Genomic DNA, 17,054 nt, shown 5'->3' on the forward strand with positions numbered 1-17,054 from the left:
CTGGATGCCAACTCCACTATGTATTTTCTAGGTTTTTCTTTCAAGTGATAAGAAATTTAAGTAAAAGGTAATGTGCATTTTTTTCAGGCTTTAGTAAGATTCCAAGAACTCATTTCATGAAAGAGAACAATTTTATTAAATGCCTCTTTGAACAGGCTAAAATGTAAGTAGCAAAACAGATATGATATACTGTTCAAATCAGTTTTAAACATGATAGAAACCGTCTGTTGGCACTTTCTTCATTTAAAAATTCCACTGTAAGGGCCTGATCTAATGCCAATTGAAGTCAATAGGAGTCTTTCTGTTGATTTCAAAAGGCACTAGTTTAGAACCTGAGATGAATATATGGCTATATGTCATCTCAGGAAGAGATGCAGAGATAAAATTTCTAGACACAATAAATGACTGCTTCTTGGAGCAGCTTGTCCTGGAACCCAAAAGGGGAGAGTCAATTCTTGATTTAGTCCCAAGGAGAGCACAGGATCTCATCCAGGAGGCAAATATATCTGAACCAATCAGTCATAATGACCATTATGTACTTAAATTTAACATTCTTGTAGGGGCAAAAGTAGCATTTAACTTCAAAAATGGGAACTACACAAAAGCGAGGAAGCTAGTTAAATGGAAATGAAAAGGAACAGTTGGAAAGATGAAATGCTTGCAGACTGCAGGAGCCTACTCACAAACACCATAGTAGAGGTTCAAATTAAATGTATACCCCAAATTAAAAAAAACAAACAGTAAGAGGACCAAAAAAATGCCATCATCAGTTACAGGCAAAAAGGCATCCTTTAAAAATTGGAAGTCAAATCCTACTGAGGAAAATAGAAAGGAGCATAAACTCTGGCAAGTCAAGTGTAAAAATATAATAAGGTATGTCAAGAAAAAAATTGAAGAGCAACTAGCTAAAGACACAAAAACTAAAACAGCAAAAAAAATTAAGCACATCAGAATATTTGGGGTGGGGAAGGAATTTTCCTCCAGGGCAGATTGGAAGAGGCCGTGGAGGTTTTTCGCCTTCTTCTGTAGCATGGAGCACTGGTCACTTGCTGGAGGATTCTCTGATCCTTGAAGTCTTTAAACCATGATTTGAGGACTTCAATAGCTCAGACATAGGTGAGAGGTTTATCGCAGGAGTGGGTAGGTGAGATTCTGTGGCCTGCATTGTGCAGGAGGTCAGACTAGATGATCATAATGGTCCCTTCTGACCTTACTATCTATGAATCTATGAATCAGGAAGCCTCACAAACTATCAGTGGGGTCACCCGCCACTTGAGGTTCTAAAGGAGACTCAAAGAAGACAAGGCCATTGTAGACTATCTAAATGAATTCTTTGCATTGGTCTTCATTGTGGAGGATGTAGGGAAGATCCCCACACCCAAGCATTATTTTTAGGTGACGAATCCGAGGAACTGTCCCAGATTGAGGTGTTAATAGAGAAGGTTTTGGAACAAATTGATAAATTAAACAGTATTAAGTCACCAGGGCCAGATGTACCTTGAGAGTTCTGGAGAACTCTGAAGGAACTCAAATATGAAATTGTAGAACTAACAACTATAGGATGTAACCTATTACTTAAATCAACCTATGAATGAAATGACTAGAGAGTAACTAATGTAATGCCAATTTTAAAAAAGGCTCCAGGGGCAACCCTGGCAATTACAGGGCAGTAAGCCTAACTTCAGTACCAGGCAAATTGCTTGAAACTATAGTAAGGCACAGAATTATTAGATTCAAATGTGATATGGTTGGGGAAAAGTCAACAAAGCTTTTGTAAAGGGAAATCATGCCTCACAAATCTATTAGAACGTTATGAGTGGGTCAACAAATGTGGACAAAAGTGATCCAGATACAGTGTACTTGGACTTTCAACCAGCCTTTGACAATGTTCCTCACCAGGGGCTTTTAAGCTAACTAAACTGTCATAGGATAATAGGGAAAGTCCTCTCCTGGATCAGTAGCAGATAGGAATCAGAGGGTATGAATATATGGTCAGTTTTCACAGTGGAGAGAGGCAAATAGCAGGGTCCTCCCAGGATCTGTATTAGAACTGTGCTGTTCAACATATTCATAAATAATCTAGAAAAAGAGGGGAATAGTGTGGTGGCAAAATTTGCAGACAGTACAAAATTACTCAAAATTGTAGTCAGCTTTGTACTTAACTAAGACATACAAAGGGATCTCCCAGTCATCTAGTTTTGTGAGATCACTTATTAGGTCTTTACAGATGACAAATGAAATTCAATGTTGGTAAATGCAAAGTAATGCACATTGGAAAAAAATAATCCCATTTATACATACAAAAATATGTTTTCTAAATTAGCTATTACCACTCAAAGAGATCTTGGAATCATCATGGATAGTTCTCTGAAAATATCCACTCAATGTGCAGCGCAATCAAAAGAACAGATATTCGGAACAGGATATATAAGAAGACAGAAAATATCATAATGCCACTACATAAATGCATGGAACAGGATATATAAGAAGACAGAAAATATCATAATGCCACTACATAAATGCATGGCACACCTACATCTTGAATATTGCATACAGTTCTGGTTGCCTCATCTCAAAAAAGATATATTAGAATTGGAAAAGGGTACAGAGAAGGGTAACAAAAATAAGTAGTGGTATGGAACACTTCCATATGAAGAGAGATTATAAAAACTGGGAGTGCTCAATTTAAAAAAGAGACAAAATATGGTAGAACCATATAAAAATCATGAATGGTATGAAGAAAAAAAAAGTTGTTTCCCCTCTGCATAAGATCACACTGGGTGTCATCCAATGACATTAATAGGCATCAGGTTTAAAACAAGCATAAGGAAGTACTTCTTCACATAATGCAGAGTCAGCTTGTGGAACTTGTTGCCAGGGAATGTTATGAAGGACAAAACTATAATTAGATAAGTTAATTGAGGATAGGTCCATCAATGGCTATTAGTCAAGATGGTCAGGGATGCAACTCTGTGCTCCTGATGTTCCTAAACCTCCAACTTCCAGAAGTTGGGACTAGACAAAAGGGATGAATCATGCAAAATTGCTGTTCTGTTCATTCCTGCTGAAGCATCTGGCAGTGGTCATTGTCAGAAGACAGGATACTGGGCTCCACAGACCATTGGTCTAACCGAGCATGGCCATTTTTATGTTCTTATGAATATCACAATTCATTATGAGAAATATCTTGTGTACGATGATCGGGTCCAATCTTACAAGCTTTCCATTCATGTTACTCCCATTGATTTAAATGGAAATTCTGTGTGTACAGTGCTTTCAGGATCAGGTCCTAATATTTTTATTCATGACAAATAAAGAGGATGATGTATGTTGTACAAATATATAGGAATTAAGTTCATTACTATCTTGGAAATCAAAGGTTTATTGTTGTTTTCTTTTTTGTTTGTTTTAATTCAACTTTGAATTTACAGAATTTTCTTTAGAAATCTTACCTATTCTTGTTTTCTCAGAACCCACATTGAAGGCACCAACCAGATTTTCCAGGAAAAGCCGGACAAGTCTGAAGTTGAATCTGCCAATACTCCATGAGCCATCTATCAGGATCACAATGTCTGCAATTGCTGGAGTTTTACATGTAAACTGACTTTCTGTAAATCATAAAATGGAAAATAAAATGTAATCATAATGATACTGGAGCAATTAAAAGTTTCTGGGATTTTTCCTTTTAAGTTTAATACTTAAGAGACAATATAGTCTTTTATAGACCATAAAAATGATGCTGAGCAAAGTTATTAAAAATAAATACATTAATAAGATATTATCAATATATTCTAGACTCTTATTTGGTTGTGTAAAATTAATGTTAGAAAAAGTATTGATTACAGTGTTCCAGGAAGACAAAAGCATAAACTGCTATATTGGTAGAATAGCATCAAATGGCAGCTCATGTTTACATTTTAATTCCTGGGGATATATGGACTGATCTTCTAGAATGCAACAGACCATAGATTATGTTTTAATCTACAGTGAAAGGCTCTGTCAGCAGGGAAAGGCTAAGGCACAGAGGAGGAAGTGGGGATGCTGCTGGAGCTTTTCACTACAGACACTACACGTGTAGCTACCCAAGCACACTGTACTCTGTATGCCACCATGAGTGTAGACATAGCCAATGATAAAAGAACCTGTGTCTCTGCACTTGGGAGAGAGGCTAAGTAGACAGAAAGATGAGTTTTCACTTGGCTTGATAGACAATAAACTCTGATTTGCATCACCTGTTTCCCCAGGAGCCACAAGGTGAACTTGAGATCACAAAGGGTATTCAAACATCAGAATGAGTAGTGCAGAAAGAGGTATGAGTGGAGAGGGATACAAATTGCTCAAGTGCTGAGAAAAGGATAGAGTTGCTAAAATGAGGGATTAATAAAGAGAGGAGATTCAGTGAGAGAAGACGGGGTGCACATATTGTCCCTCTCAAATGCTCATACAACATGTGATTACAGACCATGTGGTCAGCAGCTTAAAACAACACTAACACCATAACATTAATGTCACTAGAATGATTATCTTAAATATAAATACAATCTGATGTGCAGAAGGACTAAGAATGGTAGCCACAGTCACAAACTTTTTTAACTGGACAGAATTAGTCACGTTCTTTGTTTAAAATTTGATATAACCACAGTGGATGGCAAACCCAGTCCATAAAGTTAACGTTAATTCACTAAAAGTATTTTATAAGGATTAGGGTGTTTTTCCTGCATACAGTTAGCAATGTAGAATGGGTTATGAACACGTGGCAAAATTCCATTTGTGAAAGTGCCAAAACAGAGCCTTTACTTCAGATTTTTACAGTACAAGACAACAGTATTTGAACTGGCAACATATTTTAGTGTATAAACACTAGAAAAACAGTAAGTAAGTATCAAGAATGTGAGCATATTGGAAAAATGAGCATAAATTGGAAGATAACTTCAAACAAAGCTCCCAATCCTTCTGACATTGAAATCAATGGCAAGGTTTCCATTGATTTCAGTGGGATTAGGATTTGATTTTTCGTTACTGAACTGCAGCTGATATCTGCCACAGCATGGTTTAAACATACATATGTTTGCCCAGTTATGTTTCCTGTTGATCAATTTGCATTCCTTGCCTTATCACTAAAATGGGATCCGCTTTACAATCCTTACATTGCATAGTACATTATGCTCCATTAGTTTCAACAGGACTATTGGCAGAGTACTATGCTACTCAAACCAAGTGAGGATGGAAGAACTGTCCCTGGGTTTGCATCCAAGTAGTTATACTGCAGCACAGATGTGACTTTTCAGTGTGATCCACTGAGGTTTATCCATACCATACAATTAGGATAATAGGATTTGTGTGACTAAAGTCCCTCTCACCACTTTTAAAACTTAGAGTATTAATGGTTTCAGAATCAAGCTATTTCTCACTTCTTACACATGAACAAGTTTTTTAATGAGGCTTTTCAATCCCGTAGTTATTACTTTGCCAAAAAAACAAACAAACAAAAAAAGAAAAAAACCCCAACCCTTTAATTGGAGTACGTAATTTCATTTACAGCACCAAAAGAGTAAAGAAAACAAAAACCACATTCTTTCAATATTTTATTTCCATATAATCAGACCAGTGTAAATAGCTATATCAAAATAATCATTTGTGATTTGATCCAAGATTGTATTGAAATGCCACAGAATGTGAAAATATAGTTCACTCTTCATAGCTGGGATGCACTTGTGGAAATCTTTTCTGCATAAAACATTTAGCTTTTGTTACTTCTGTATAGCCACTATTTGTTTATGTTTTCCCCAGTTCAACTTAATAGAAATTGTAGAAACTTCCCTAAAATGGAATAAACAATAGTGAGACATTAAAAGCAGTCTTTACAATTTGACAGGAATACAAACTCAACATCATCCTAGCTTACAGTGTTATTGTGAAAGAGATCGTGAGATCAAATACATTTATTCTTCCCTCTAACCAAAACACAAGATTTAGTCTTTCTAAACAAAAAAAAAATTCCCTGATTTTTAAGCCAAACTCATGATTTGGGGGAGTGAGGTTCTGGCTCATGACTTTTGAATACTTGGGGGTGTCAAGGTTGATATTTTCTGAGTCTTCATGGGCACAGGGGTAGAGAGAGAGGAAGAGGTTGCACATGGACATAAGCAAAACCACATGGAAAGAGGCCGAACCTCAGAAAGAGTGGTCTAATTTGCACCTAGTATCAGATGTAGTTTGCAGAATGACATGTGATGTTTTACCTCCCTGTGACTTGGCACTTTGCTCTGGTTTTCATGAGCCAAAACACATGGTTCTTTTTCTGCTAGGAGTTGGGGTTATAACTCTTTCTGAGGCTGCACTATGTCATTTCCTTTCTTATTCACTGTCACAGTGGGAAAGTAGAATAATATATCAGGAAGAGGAGGGATGGAGAGTTTAAGCAGATGGCAGTGATTGTACAATATAATGGAAAAACCAAGATAGCTTAGTTCATGGGGTAATGAAGTAAGAAAGGAAAGAAATTTGATGACAGGTGTAAATGAAACGTATGATGAGAATAGAACAAGGATGAAATATGGAAGTCAGTCCAGCACAGTATGATTTTATAAATATATGTATGTGTGTGTGTGTGTGTGAGTGAGAGAGAGAGAGAGAGAGAAAGAGAGAGAGAGAGACATGATGGACAAGGATCTATTAATTATTATTACAACACTATGATGGCAATATCTTTGCACTGAGATCAGAGTCTTATACACCACATATATTAAGGCAGGGACCAATCAGATGCATAAAACATGGCTGACCCTTCATTGAACCAAATATAAATATTGCTTGAATTTGAAGGATTTAAATGTTGGAATATCATCATGTTGTGAGACCCATCCAGCAAGCTCAAGGGCTCATCCCTGAACCACAAGAGAAAATGAGGCCAGCCCTTTCCAATGCATCTGTGTCTGTCCCAGAAAATTCTTTTAGTTCAAAGTAGCAGAAATACAAATTCTGTGGGCACTTGGTTTTGTTTCCCAAGTGCAAAGACACAATGTCTTAATATCCAAACCACACACAATCAACAAATTCAGTAATCCTTAAAAGGGAGAAAAAAGACAAAGGTTATTTCAGGGATAATGCTAAACTTGAGGTTTTTAATAAAAGTTATAGCCAGAAACCCAGAAACTTGAGTAAATATATTTGGTGACAACTCTTCAGATCTGCAGCAGACAGTCAGCAATTCTTTTTAACCATCCTTCTTCAAAATCAAATGGTATTACAAAACAAACCAAATGTACTTTTAAAGCAATCAATAGATCTATTTAGTTTAAAAAATATTTAGGATTCTTTCCTATATCCTAACAAGAATTTCTGAATGTACATTTACTTGAGAGATGGGTTAAAATAACTGGTGTTTCCTGGTTGAATCGTAGCCCTACTGGCCATGTAGTATTCCCTGTGTGAAGTGCATGAAACTTGAGAAACTCTTTCACAGATTGCAGGAACAGTTCTATTTCTCTTCACTCTTTGGTACTGTATTTGAGCATGCTGATGTTTTAAGTGCAACAGCTGTTCTGAGGATTAACAAACAACTTTTCAACAAATCAGACTGTAAATTTTATTTATATGGATGCATTTACTCATCATTTCAGTACAACAAATATGCTACGATTTAAGAAATACATCTTAATCATGCTCTTCAAGGAATTAGACATGCCACTCAATTATAATTCAAGACTATTGATTGTCAAGTTCTCTCAGAACTGCCTCGAATGGTTACTCCCAGATATTAACACAAAACATTCTCGCAAGGTTGATATGTCATTAAGCCACAGGAAGAGACATGGGCCATATTGTGCCTTAAATTTTTCAATGGAACTCAATGGAGGATTATGTTGAAAGAATCATGTCAGCATATGGTTCATGAGAAGGAAACGTTTATAAAATACCAGTAAAGTACATCATTAATCCCTTGATCACATTACATGATTTACTGTATATAATTTGCTAGAAAATGTTTACGTGTTTAAACAAAATTTATGAGCATATATAATATATGCAGCCATATTTTCAGAATTATTAATTTTGGGTGCTATGAGGTTTGCGTGTCCAACTTACAAAACTTTGAGTGACATGCTGGCTTCACTGAAGTCAAAGAGAGTTTTGCTATTATTTCAATATGGCCAGGATTTCACTATGTTCGTCGGATCTGTAGAGATGCTGAAGTCAATGGGAGCATTGGATCTGCAACACTCCTGAAAATAAGGCACTAGGTGGCTCACATTGGTGTTTGCAAAGTACTTTGAGACCCTGACTGAAAGATGCCATGAGACTGATCTGGCAGTCTTTACACCTGTATTTCCACTGAATTCCCAAAGAATGATACTAGACAGGTAGGATTGTGCGTACCATGATTTTCATGATTTTATAAGACTGTGATAAATTTTGTACAAGGTGTGCCCTGTCAGGTATTGTTTGAAAAACCTCAGTCTGATGAATGTTATTATTCTGATGAAATATGTGTGGCAACATTGTATGTACAATTATAAGATTCTATTGTATAACAGTCTTATAACATGCTCCAAGTTTAAGGGCTTGTCTACACTGGCAATTTACAGCGTGGCACTTTCTTGCTCCAGGATGTGAAAAAACACCCCCCTGGAGAGCAGCAAGTTCCAATGCTGTAAAGCAGCAGTGTAGACAGTGCACCAGCTGTGCCCCAGCGCTGGTAGCTATGCCCTTTATGCAGGTGGGTTTTTTTTAGAGCCACCGTGACCACACAAGCCACATTAAAGCACTGCCACAGCAGCGCTTTAGCATTGACAGTGTAGACTAGCCCTAAGAAAATCAGGCCCAAGCCAGATTTTCAGAAACAGAGATTGTGGAATCTCCATCTTTTCTGAGGTTTTTAAGAATAGGTTGGACAAACAGCTGTCAGGCATGTTCTTGTTTTCCTTGGTCCTGCCCCAGCACAGGGGGCTGGACTTGATGACTTCTCAATGTCCCTTCCAATCCTACATTTCTATGATTCTATGAATCCATGTCACATAGCACCTGCCATATGATACCTCTCTTTTCTTGTTATATTAAATATTTATATTACGGTAGTTCCCAAATGCCCCATCTGGGACTGGATCCTCATGGTAATAAGTACTGTGCAAACACAGAAAAGAGATAATCCCTGTCCTGAAGGGGTTGCAATCCAAAAACATGCAGACTAAGCAGACGGAATAGAGATAGGGATAGGGATACAATGCACAAGTCAAAGGAATCTACTGAAGTCTTAGCACAGGTTTTTTAGTTACATGGATTTATTTTTTTTCTTCAGGGGAGGAAGAAATGGGGAAGAAGGGATTAGGAAAGAGGAACAGTCAAAATTTGTCGCTTACCTAGCCATGATCAGGGGTTCCTGGCTGAGCTTAACCATAGTTATCTCAGAAGGGGAGAAATACAGACTTTCAGTTAGGCAGGTTCCAAGCCATATATAAGTCAAAACTAGGGCTGTTGACTAATCGCAGTTAACTCACACGATTAACTCAAAAAAATTAATCGTGATTAATTGCAGTTTTAATTGCACTATTAAACAATAGAACACCAATTGAAATGTATTAAAAATTTTAGATGTTTTTCTACATTTTCAAATATATTGTATTCTGTGTTGTAATTGAAATCAAAGTGTATATTATTTTACTACAAATATTTGCACTGCAAAGATGATAAACAAAAGAAATAGTATTTTTCAATTTACCTCATACAAGTAATCTCTTTATCATGAAAGTTTAACTTATAAATTTAGAATTATGTACAAAAAATAACTGTATTCAAAAATAAAACAAGGTAAAACTTTAGAGCCTGCAAGTCCAATCAGTCCTATTTCTTGTTCAGCCAGTCACTCAGACAAACAAGTTTGTTTACATTTGCAGGAGATAATGCTGCCCGCTTCTTGTTTACAATGTCACCTGAAAGTGAGAACAGATGTTCGCATGGCACTGTTGTAGCTGGCATTGCAAGATATTTACATGCCAGATGCACTAAAGATTCATATGTCCCTTCATCTTCAACCACCATTCCAGGGGACATGCATCCATGCTGATGATGGGTTCTGCTCAATAACAATCCAAAGCAGTGCAGACCAATGCATGTTCACTTTCATCATCTGAGTCAGATGCCACCAGCAGAAGGTTGATTTTCTTTTTTGGTGGTTTGGGTTCTGTAGTTTCTGCATCTGAGTGTTGCTCTTTTAAAACTTCTGAAAACATGCTCCAGACCTCGGCCCTCTCAGATTTTGGAAGGCACTTCAGATTCTCAAACCTTGGGTTGAGTGCTGTAGCTATCTTTAGAAATCTCACATTGGTACCTTCTTTGCATTTTGTCAAATATGAGTGAAAGTGTTTTTAAAACAAACAATATGTGCTGGGTCATAATCCAAGACTGCTACAATATGAAATACATGGCAAAATGTAGCTAAAACAGAGCAGGAGACATACTATTCTCCCCCAAGGAGTTCAGTCAAAATTTAATTAACACATTTTTTTTTAACAAGCATCATCAGCATGGAAGCATGTCCTCTGGAATGGTAGCTGAAGCATGAAGGGGCATATGAATGTTTAGCACAGCTGGCACTTAAATACCTTTCGGCACTGGCTACAAAAGTGCCATGCAAATGCCTGTTCTCACTTTCAGGTGACATTGTAAATAAGTAGCCGGCAGCATTATCTCCTGTAAATGTAAACAAACTTGTTTGTCTTAGCAATTGGCTGAACAAGAAATAGGACTGAATGAACTTGTAAAAAACTTTAGTACCTACATTGTTTTGTTTTTAAGTGCGGTTATGTCACAAAAGAATCTACTTTGTAAATTGCACTTTCACGATAAAGAGATTGCATTATGATACTTGTATGAGGTGAATTGAAAAATACTATTTCTTTTGTTTATAATTTTTACAGTGCAAGTATTTGTAATAAAAATAATAATATACAGTAAGCACTGTACACTTTGTATTCTGTGTTGTAATTTAAATCAATATATTTGAAAATGTAGAAAAACATCCAAAATAGTTTAAAAATTTCAATTGGTATGCTATTGTTTAACAGTGCAATTAAAACTGTGATTGATTGTGATTAATTTTTTGATTTAATTGCATGAGTTAACTGTTTGACAGGCCTACATTCTATTATTGTTTAATAGTGTGATTAATTTTTTAATTGCGCTATTAATCGTGATTCATTTTTTTAATCACTTGACAGCCGTAGTCAAAACCCAACATCTTGGGGCTTGTCCATATGATGCACACCAGAGGGCTATAAACTGTAGAACAGTCTAAAGTTTAGTGCTCTAGTTGTACTGTGAAGACCTTCCAAGGTGCTCCAAAAGGTACCTTGTGCGTTGCTGTAGTCCTGTAAGTGGTATGTTAATACACACTCGCAACCTTTTAGAGTGTGTCAGCATGGTCTACACAGGACAGGACAGTTAGAGTGCAAAACTTTAGAGCGTTCTACAATTCACACTCCTCTGGTGCACAATGCTGCACATGTAAACAAGCCCTAAGACAACCAATGAAGACCGGGTCACCTGAATATGTCACCTGAATAACAAACACAAAAACAGAATAATATTTGTCTCAAGGGCCAAAAATATTTCTGAAAAAAGAATTCCAAAAGACAGACAACACAACAAGAAAAAAAGAGCCTTGAAAGAACCTGATCCTGGATTCCGTGTGCACCCTATACTCTCGCTGAAGTCAGTGGGGGTTTGGAGTATGCAACAAATGCAAGGTAAGGCCCTGAGCAAGTTAAAAAAAAAAGTACTTTGTTGTATTCAGTGTTTATACCCAAATTATCTACTTCAGCTGTCACATCACTCACAACAAATTTGTTCTGAACTTTTTATTTGATAGGTCTCTGTCCAATGCAAAGTGTCTCATGATAGGATTGCCATCAATTCTTTTATACTTGTTACTCCTACACCAAGTATTAATATATAATTAAGGCTAAGATTTTAAAATGGATGTTTTTAGTAAAAAAGTCACAGGCAGGTCACGGTCAAAAAAGAAGCCGTGACCTGTCCATGACTTTTACTAAAAATATTTGGGACAAAATGGAGATCTGCAGGTCTCCACATGGCCTGAAAGGGGCAGCTGTGCAGGGGCTAGAAGCTTCCTGCAGCAGCTGGGGGCTGTGGGGTACTCCTGCTGCCTGCAGCTCAAGACCAAGGGGTCACCGCAGCCCATGGCAGCCGGGAGCTGTGGGGTACTCACGCCACCCACAGCTTCAGGGGCCCACGGCAACCGGAAGCTCAGAGGTTCCCCCCGCTGCTCCCAGCAGCCAGGAGTTTGGGAGTTCCCTACCACCACCCATGGTGGCCAGGACCTCAGGGGTTTCCCGGCCACCAACAGCTCTGGGGGTTCCCCCGCTGCCTGTGGTGGCCAGGAGCTCTGGGAGTTCCCCGCCACCCACGGCAGCTGGGAGCTGCAGGGGCTTCCACAGGCAGCAAGGGTACCCCGCAGCTCCCTGTCTCTGCAGGCAGTGGCGGACCCTGCAGCTTTCTACCACCACAAGCTGAAGTCACGGAGGTCACTGGAAGTCACGGATTCCTTGACTTCTGTGACTAAATTGTAGCCTTATATATAATGTATCCCCCTGTAGGGAACTTGCCTTTGCCTTGCCATTCTCTATTCAGTAGTTAGAAGACTAGGAAACAATACCAATACCAAGATTATACACCCCTGCACTATCCCTAGATAATTACCTGTATGGTAGCACCTAGGAGCCCTAGTGATGGACCACGACCCCATCATGCTAAATGCCATAAAATGAAGAACAAAATGACACTCCCTGCCCTCAGAGAGATTAAAATCTAATTGTACTCCTTTCTTTCTAGGAGTTCACTGTTTTTCAAGTTTCTCTCATCCTCTATAATAGCCATGAATAATCTACTGAATAGCCATGTTTCAGATTATTTTTCCCACTGCTACGTTGCCTTTTTTCCCCAGAGTTTTGTCTAATTTTATTGTCTACCCATGTTTCTAATCTCACTAAGTCCCTTATTATTTCGCTAGCCTCACTCTGGTTTCTAGTACGTCCCCATTTTGTAACATGCGTGAGTTGAACAGATGCAGATGACATGTGGGCAGCCCAGCTGTGTGACATCATATTATACCCCCCTATGATTAATGAAGAAGTTAAATCAGACCAGACCTAACCATAATCCCTGAAGTACTTTACTAGACACTTTCCTCAATTTGATGTCACTTATAACTATCTTTTACTTATGGTCTTTCATACTGCTTTAAAACCCAAGTGATAATTCTCATATCCACGCCCATTTTAATTGGATTTTTAAGGGTAGACCCTTATGGAAAAGTCCTATAGAATTTAATACAAAATGATTTTTAACCCACCTATAGAATTAAAAAGAGAATCATATCCCTCATAGAGAATTCCGTGAGATGATTAACTAAACTTTATACAAAGGACACTATTCTCTATTAAATGCTATAGATTTAGAAAGCAATTTCTATAGAATCCTATTTCACCATTATTATACTGTATAGGACTTTTCCATAAGGGGAGCTTCTATAATACAGCAGAGACACTGGCAGATCCTAAAACGGAATGTTTTTAGTGTTGTGCTTAAAAAAAGGAGTTCAAATTTACCAATGTTATCATTTGAATTAAGTCAGCCAACACTATGGAGACCACAGAAATCTCTATGTTGACTTGGTACATGATTTGGCTCATTTTTAGTTGGGTTTTGTAGTGGCATTTAAAAATATAAAAATGTGGAGTCTGTAAAACCATAATTTACATTGTGGTCTGCTATCTGACCTTAGCAGAAATGATTACTTTCCATCATAATGCAGGGACGGATTGGATAGTAACACTTCATGAATATCAGCAGATGAACACATTTGCCAGAAGCAAGGAGATTCCCATCACACAATGCATTGGGCACTTAGACTTCTGGGCTTTATTCTTAGTTCAGCCAGTGGCTGGCTCCCTGTGTGGTTTCTATGAGTCACTAAAGCCAAAATTTGCAAGTTTGGGTGTTTAAAGCTAGGTACTTTTATAACCCACAGGCACCTAAATAAACAGTGGCACTCAGAGAGCAATATGGTGTTTAGTTTTCCCAGATTCCTGGGAGAGAGCTTAAGCTGATTTTGGTTTGTAATGTTAGGAGGAACCCTTAGATATAGAACGCAGCCTTGGATGGTGCTGACACCACCTGACAGAAGGATTACATAATTATTAGGCTGACATAGTGTGTATTTGATTGAGACAAAATCTGAACATCTGAGGTTTTTTCCTTTTACAAAACCAACCAAATAGAGTTGCCCTCACTGAAATATGTTGAGAGTTATAAAGAGATTTATAACTATCTGTAGACACAAACAGACAGATATACCATTACTGCTTGCAACTCATACTTTATTACTACTTCTTTGGAGAACAATGAAACACTAAATATTATGAAACATTTAAGGCAGAAACATCTGAAGGAATTGCTGAAGGAATTGGCGGCTGTGATTGCAGAGCCCTTGGCCATTATCTTTGAAAACTCGTGGCGAACGGGGGAAGTCCCGGATGACTGGAAAAAGGCTAATGTAGTGCCCATCTTTAAAAAAGGGAAGAAGGAGGATCCTGGGAACTACAGGCCGGTCAGCCTCACCTCAGTCCCTGGAAAAATCATGGAGCAGGTCCTCAAAGAATCAATCCTGAAGCACTTAGAGGAGAGGAAAGTGATCAGGAACAGTCAGCATGGATTCACCAAGGGAAGGTCATGCCTGACTAATCTAATCGCCTTTTATGATGAGATTACTGGTTCTGTGGATGAAGGGAAAGCAGTGGATGTATTGTTTCTTGACTTTAGCAAAGCTTTTGACACGGTCTCCCACAGCATTCTTGTCAGCAAGTTAAGGAAGTATGGGCTGGATGAATGCACTATAAGGTGGGTAGAAAGCTGGCTAGATTGTCGGGCTCAACGGGTAGTGATCAATGGCTCCATGTCTAGTTGGCAGCCGGTGTCAAGTGGAGTGCCCCAGGGGTCGGTCCTGGGGCCCGTTTTGTTCAATATCTTCATAAATGATCTGGAGGATGGTGTGGATTGCACTCTCAGCAAATTTGCGGATGATACTAAACTGGGAGGAGTGGTAGATACACTGGAGGGGAGGGATAGGATACAGAAGGACCTAGACAAATTGGAGGATTGGGCCAAAAGAAATCTAATGAGGTTCAATAAGGATAAGTGCAGGGTCCTGCACTTAGGATGGAAGAATCCAATGCACCGCTACAGACTAGGGACCGAATGGCTCGGCAGCAGTTCTGCGGAAAAGGACCTAGGGGTGACAGTGGACGAGAAGCTGGATATGAGTCAGCAGTGTGCCCTTGTTGCCAAGAAGGCCAATGGCATTTTGGGATGTATAAGTAGGGGCATAGCGAGCAGATCGAGGGACGTGATCGTTCCCCTCTATTCGACACTGGTGAGGCCTCATCTGGAGTACTGTGTCCAGTTTTGGGCCCCACACTACAGGAAGGATGTGGATAAATTGGAAAGAGTACAACGAAGGGCAACGAAAATGATTAGGGGTCTAGAGCACATGACTTATGAGGAGAGGCTGAGGGAGCTGGGATTGTTTAGTCTGCAGAAGAGAAGAATGAGAGGGGATTTGATAGCTGCTTTCAACTACCTGAAAGGGGGTTTCAAAGAGGATGGCTCTAGACTGTTCTCAATGGTAGCAGATGACAGAACGAGGAGTAATGGTCTCAAGTTGCAATGGGGGAGGTTTAGATTGGATATTAGGAAAAACTTTTTCACTAAGAGGGTGGTGAAACACTGGAATGCGTTACCTAGGGAGGTGGTAGAATCTCCTTCCTTAGAGGTTTTTAAGGTCAGGCTTGACAAAGCCCTGGCTGGGATGATTTAACTGGGACTTGGTCCTGCTTTGAGCAGGGGGTTGGACTAGATGACCTTCTGGGGTCCCTTCCAACCCTGATATTCTATGATTCTATGATTCTATGATCTGCCACAGTTTGACAGCACCTGTAAGCCCTCTAGATACTGAGCTAAATTGGGATATTGAGCTGGAAAGTTCTTAGGGGAGCAGAAAAGATGAGATAAGAGATATTTTACAGGAAAGAATTGATTACCCTTCCAGACCGAACTGCCATCCCTATCTTCCATCTCTAGTATTTATCACACATTTAATTTAAAACAAAAGTTCCAAACCTGAGTGTTCAACAAAAGGTGATTTTTCCACATTCTACAAGTACTAGCTAAATAAACTGAACTGAAGCAAGGGCACTGCTGAGGTTAAATTTGCCTCTAAAGCTGCTGACCTACAGCAACCTTGCAAATTTCTTGATATATGCTGCTCTAGGGACTCATTCTCCAACCTGTTATGCATATAAGACACTCTATATGCTCTATTATTTTCACTGGGTCTACTTGTGTGAGCAAAGTTATTCCTGTAAGTAAACATTTGCAGGATTGTGCCCATTGAGCCCATCCGTTTGTAGTATAGAGTCATCACAGTAATATTAATGAGAATATAATTCAGATTCCAGTTAATTAAACTCTTCACTAGCAGATTAGTTTTCCAGCAGCAACTCAAAAGTGTTCCCTTCCAATAGTGGAATCTCAATCTTCAGCTAAAACTGAGCTCAAGAGAAGAAGTGACATGAAGGAATGGAATGGAACAATTCATGCCAGACATCCTAATGTGAAGGTGGGGTCATCCCCTTGTTGACTGACAGTTGGTGAAGGATATTAATGGAGGTGTCAGCTCCAAAAATATCCCCATAACACTGAAACAAAATGAAAATGGGGGGGGCAGGATTGAGAAAGGATTAAAAAGATTCCCTCAGGAATTAGATGATAATGCAGAGGCCCCTCTCCCTTAGTCCCACATATTTGCAATTAAGTGGCAGGAGATCCATCCACCTCCACGAGGGAAAGATAGGGTCACCCAATCCTTAGCAACACACCTCCTCCTAGGTAAAGTTGTGTTCAATAGTTCTGGACTTCAATGGGCTCCTGAACCCTCTTGCAGCTGTGCACAGCTGTCACAACTCTTGTGCACTTGACAG

General features: G+C 38.8%; 1 protein-coding gene across 4 annotated transcripts in view; it reads right to left on the minus strand.

The window, feature by feature from the left end:
* The window catches only part of COL14A1 (collagen type XIV alpha 1 chain), a 181,332-nt gene that overhangs the window by 132,682 nt on the left and 31,596 nt on the right, over nt 1-17,054 (minus strand). For all 4 annotated transcript variants that reach the window (XM_043507395.1, XM_043507394.1, XM_038393129.2 and 1 more), the window contains one exon: nt 3,453-3,608. In XM_043507395.1, coding sequence (XP_043363330.1) covers nt 3,453-3,608 — 156 coding nt within the window. The remainder of the gene's footprint in view (nt 1-3,452; nt 3,609-17,054) is intronic.

This window comes from Dermochelys coriacea, chromosome 2 (genome assembly GCF_009764565.3).
Source record: "Dermochelys coriacea isolate rDerCor1 chromosome 2, rDerCor1.pri.v4, whole genome shotgun sequence".
Lineage (NCBI taxonomy): Eukaryota > Metazoa > Chordata > Testudines > Dermochelyidae > Dermochelys > Dermochelys coriacea.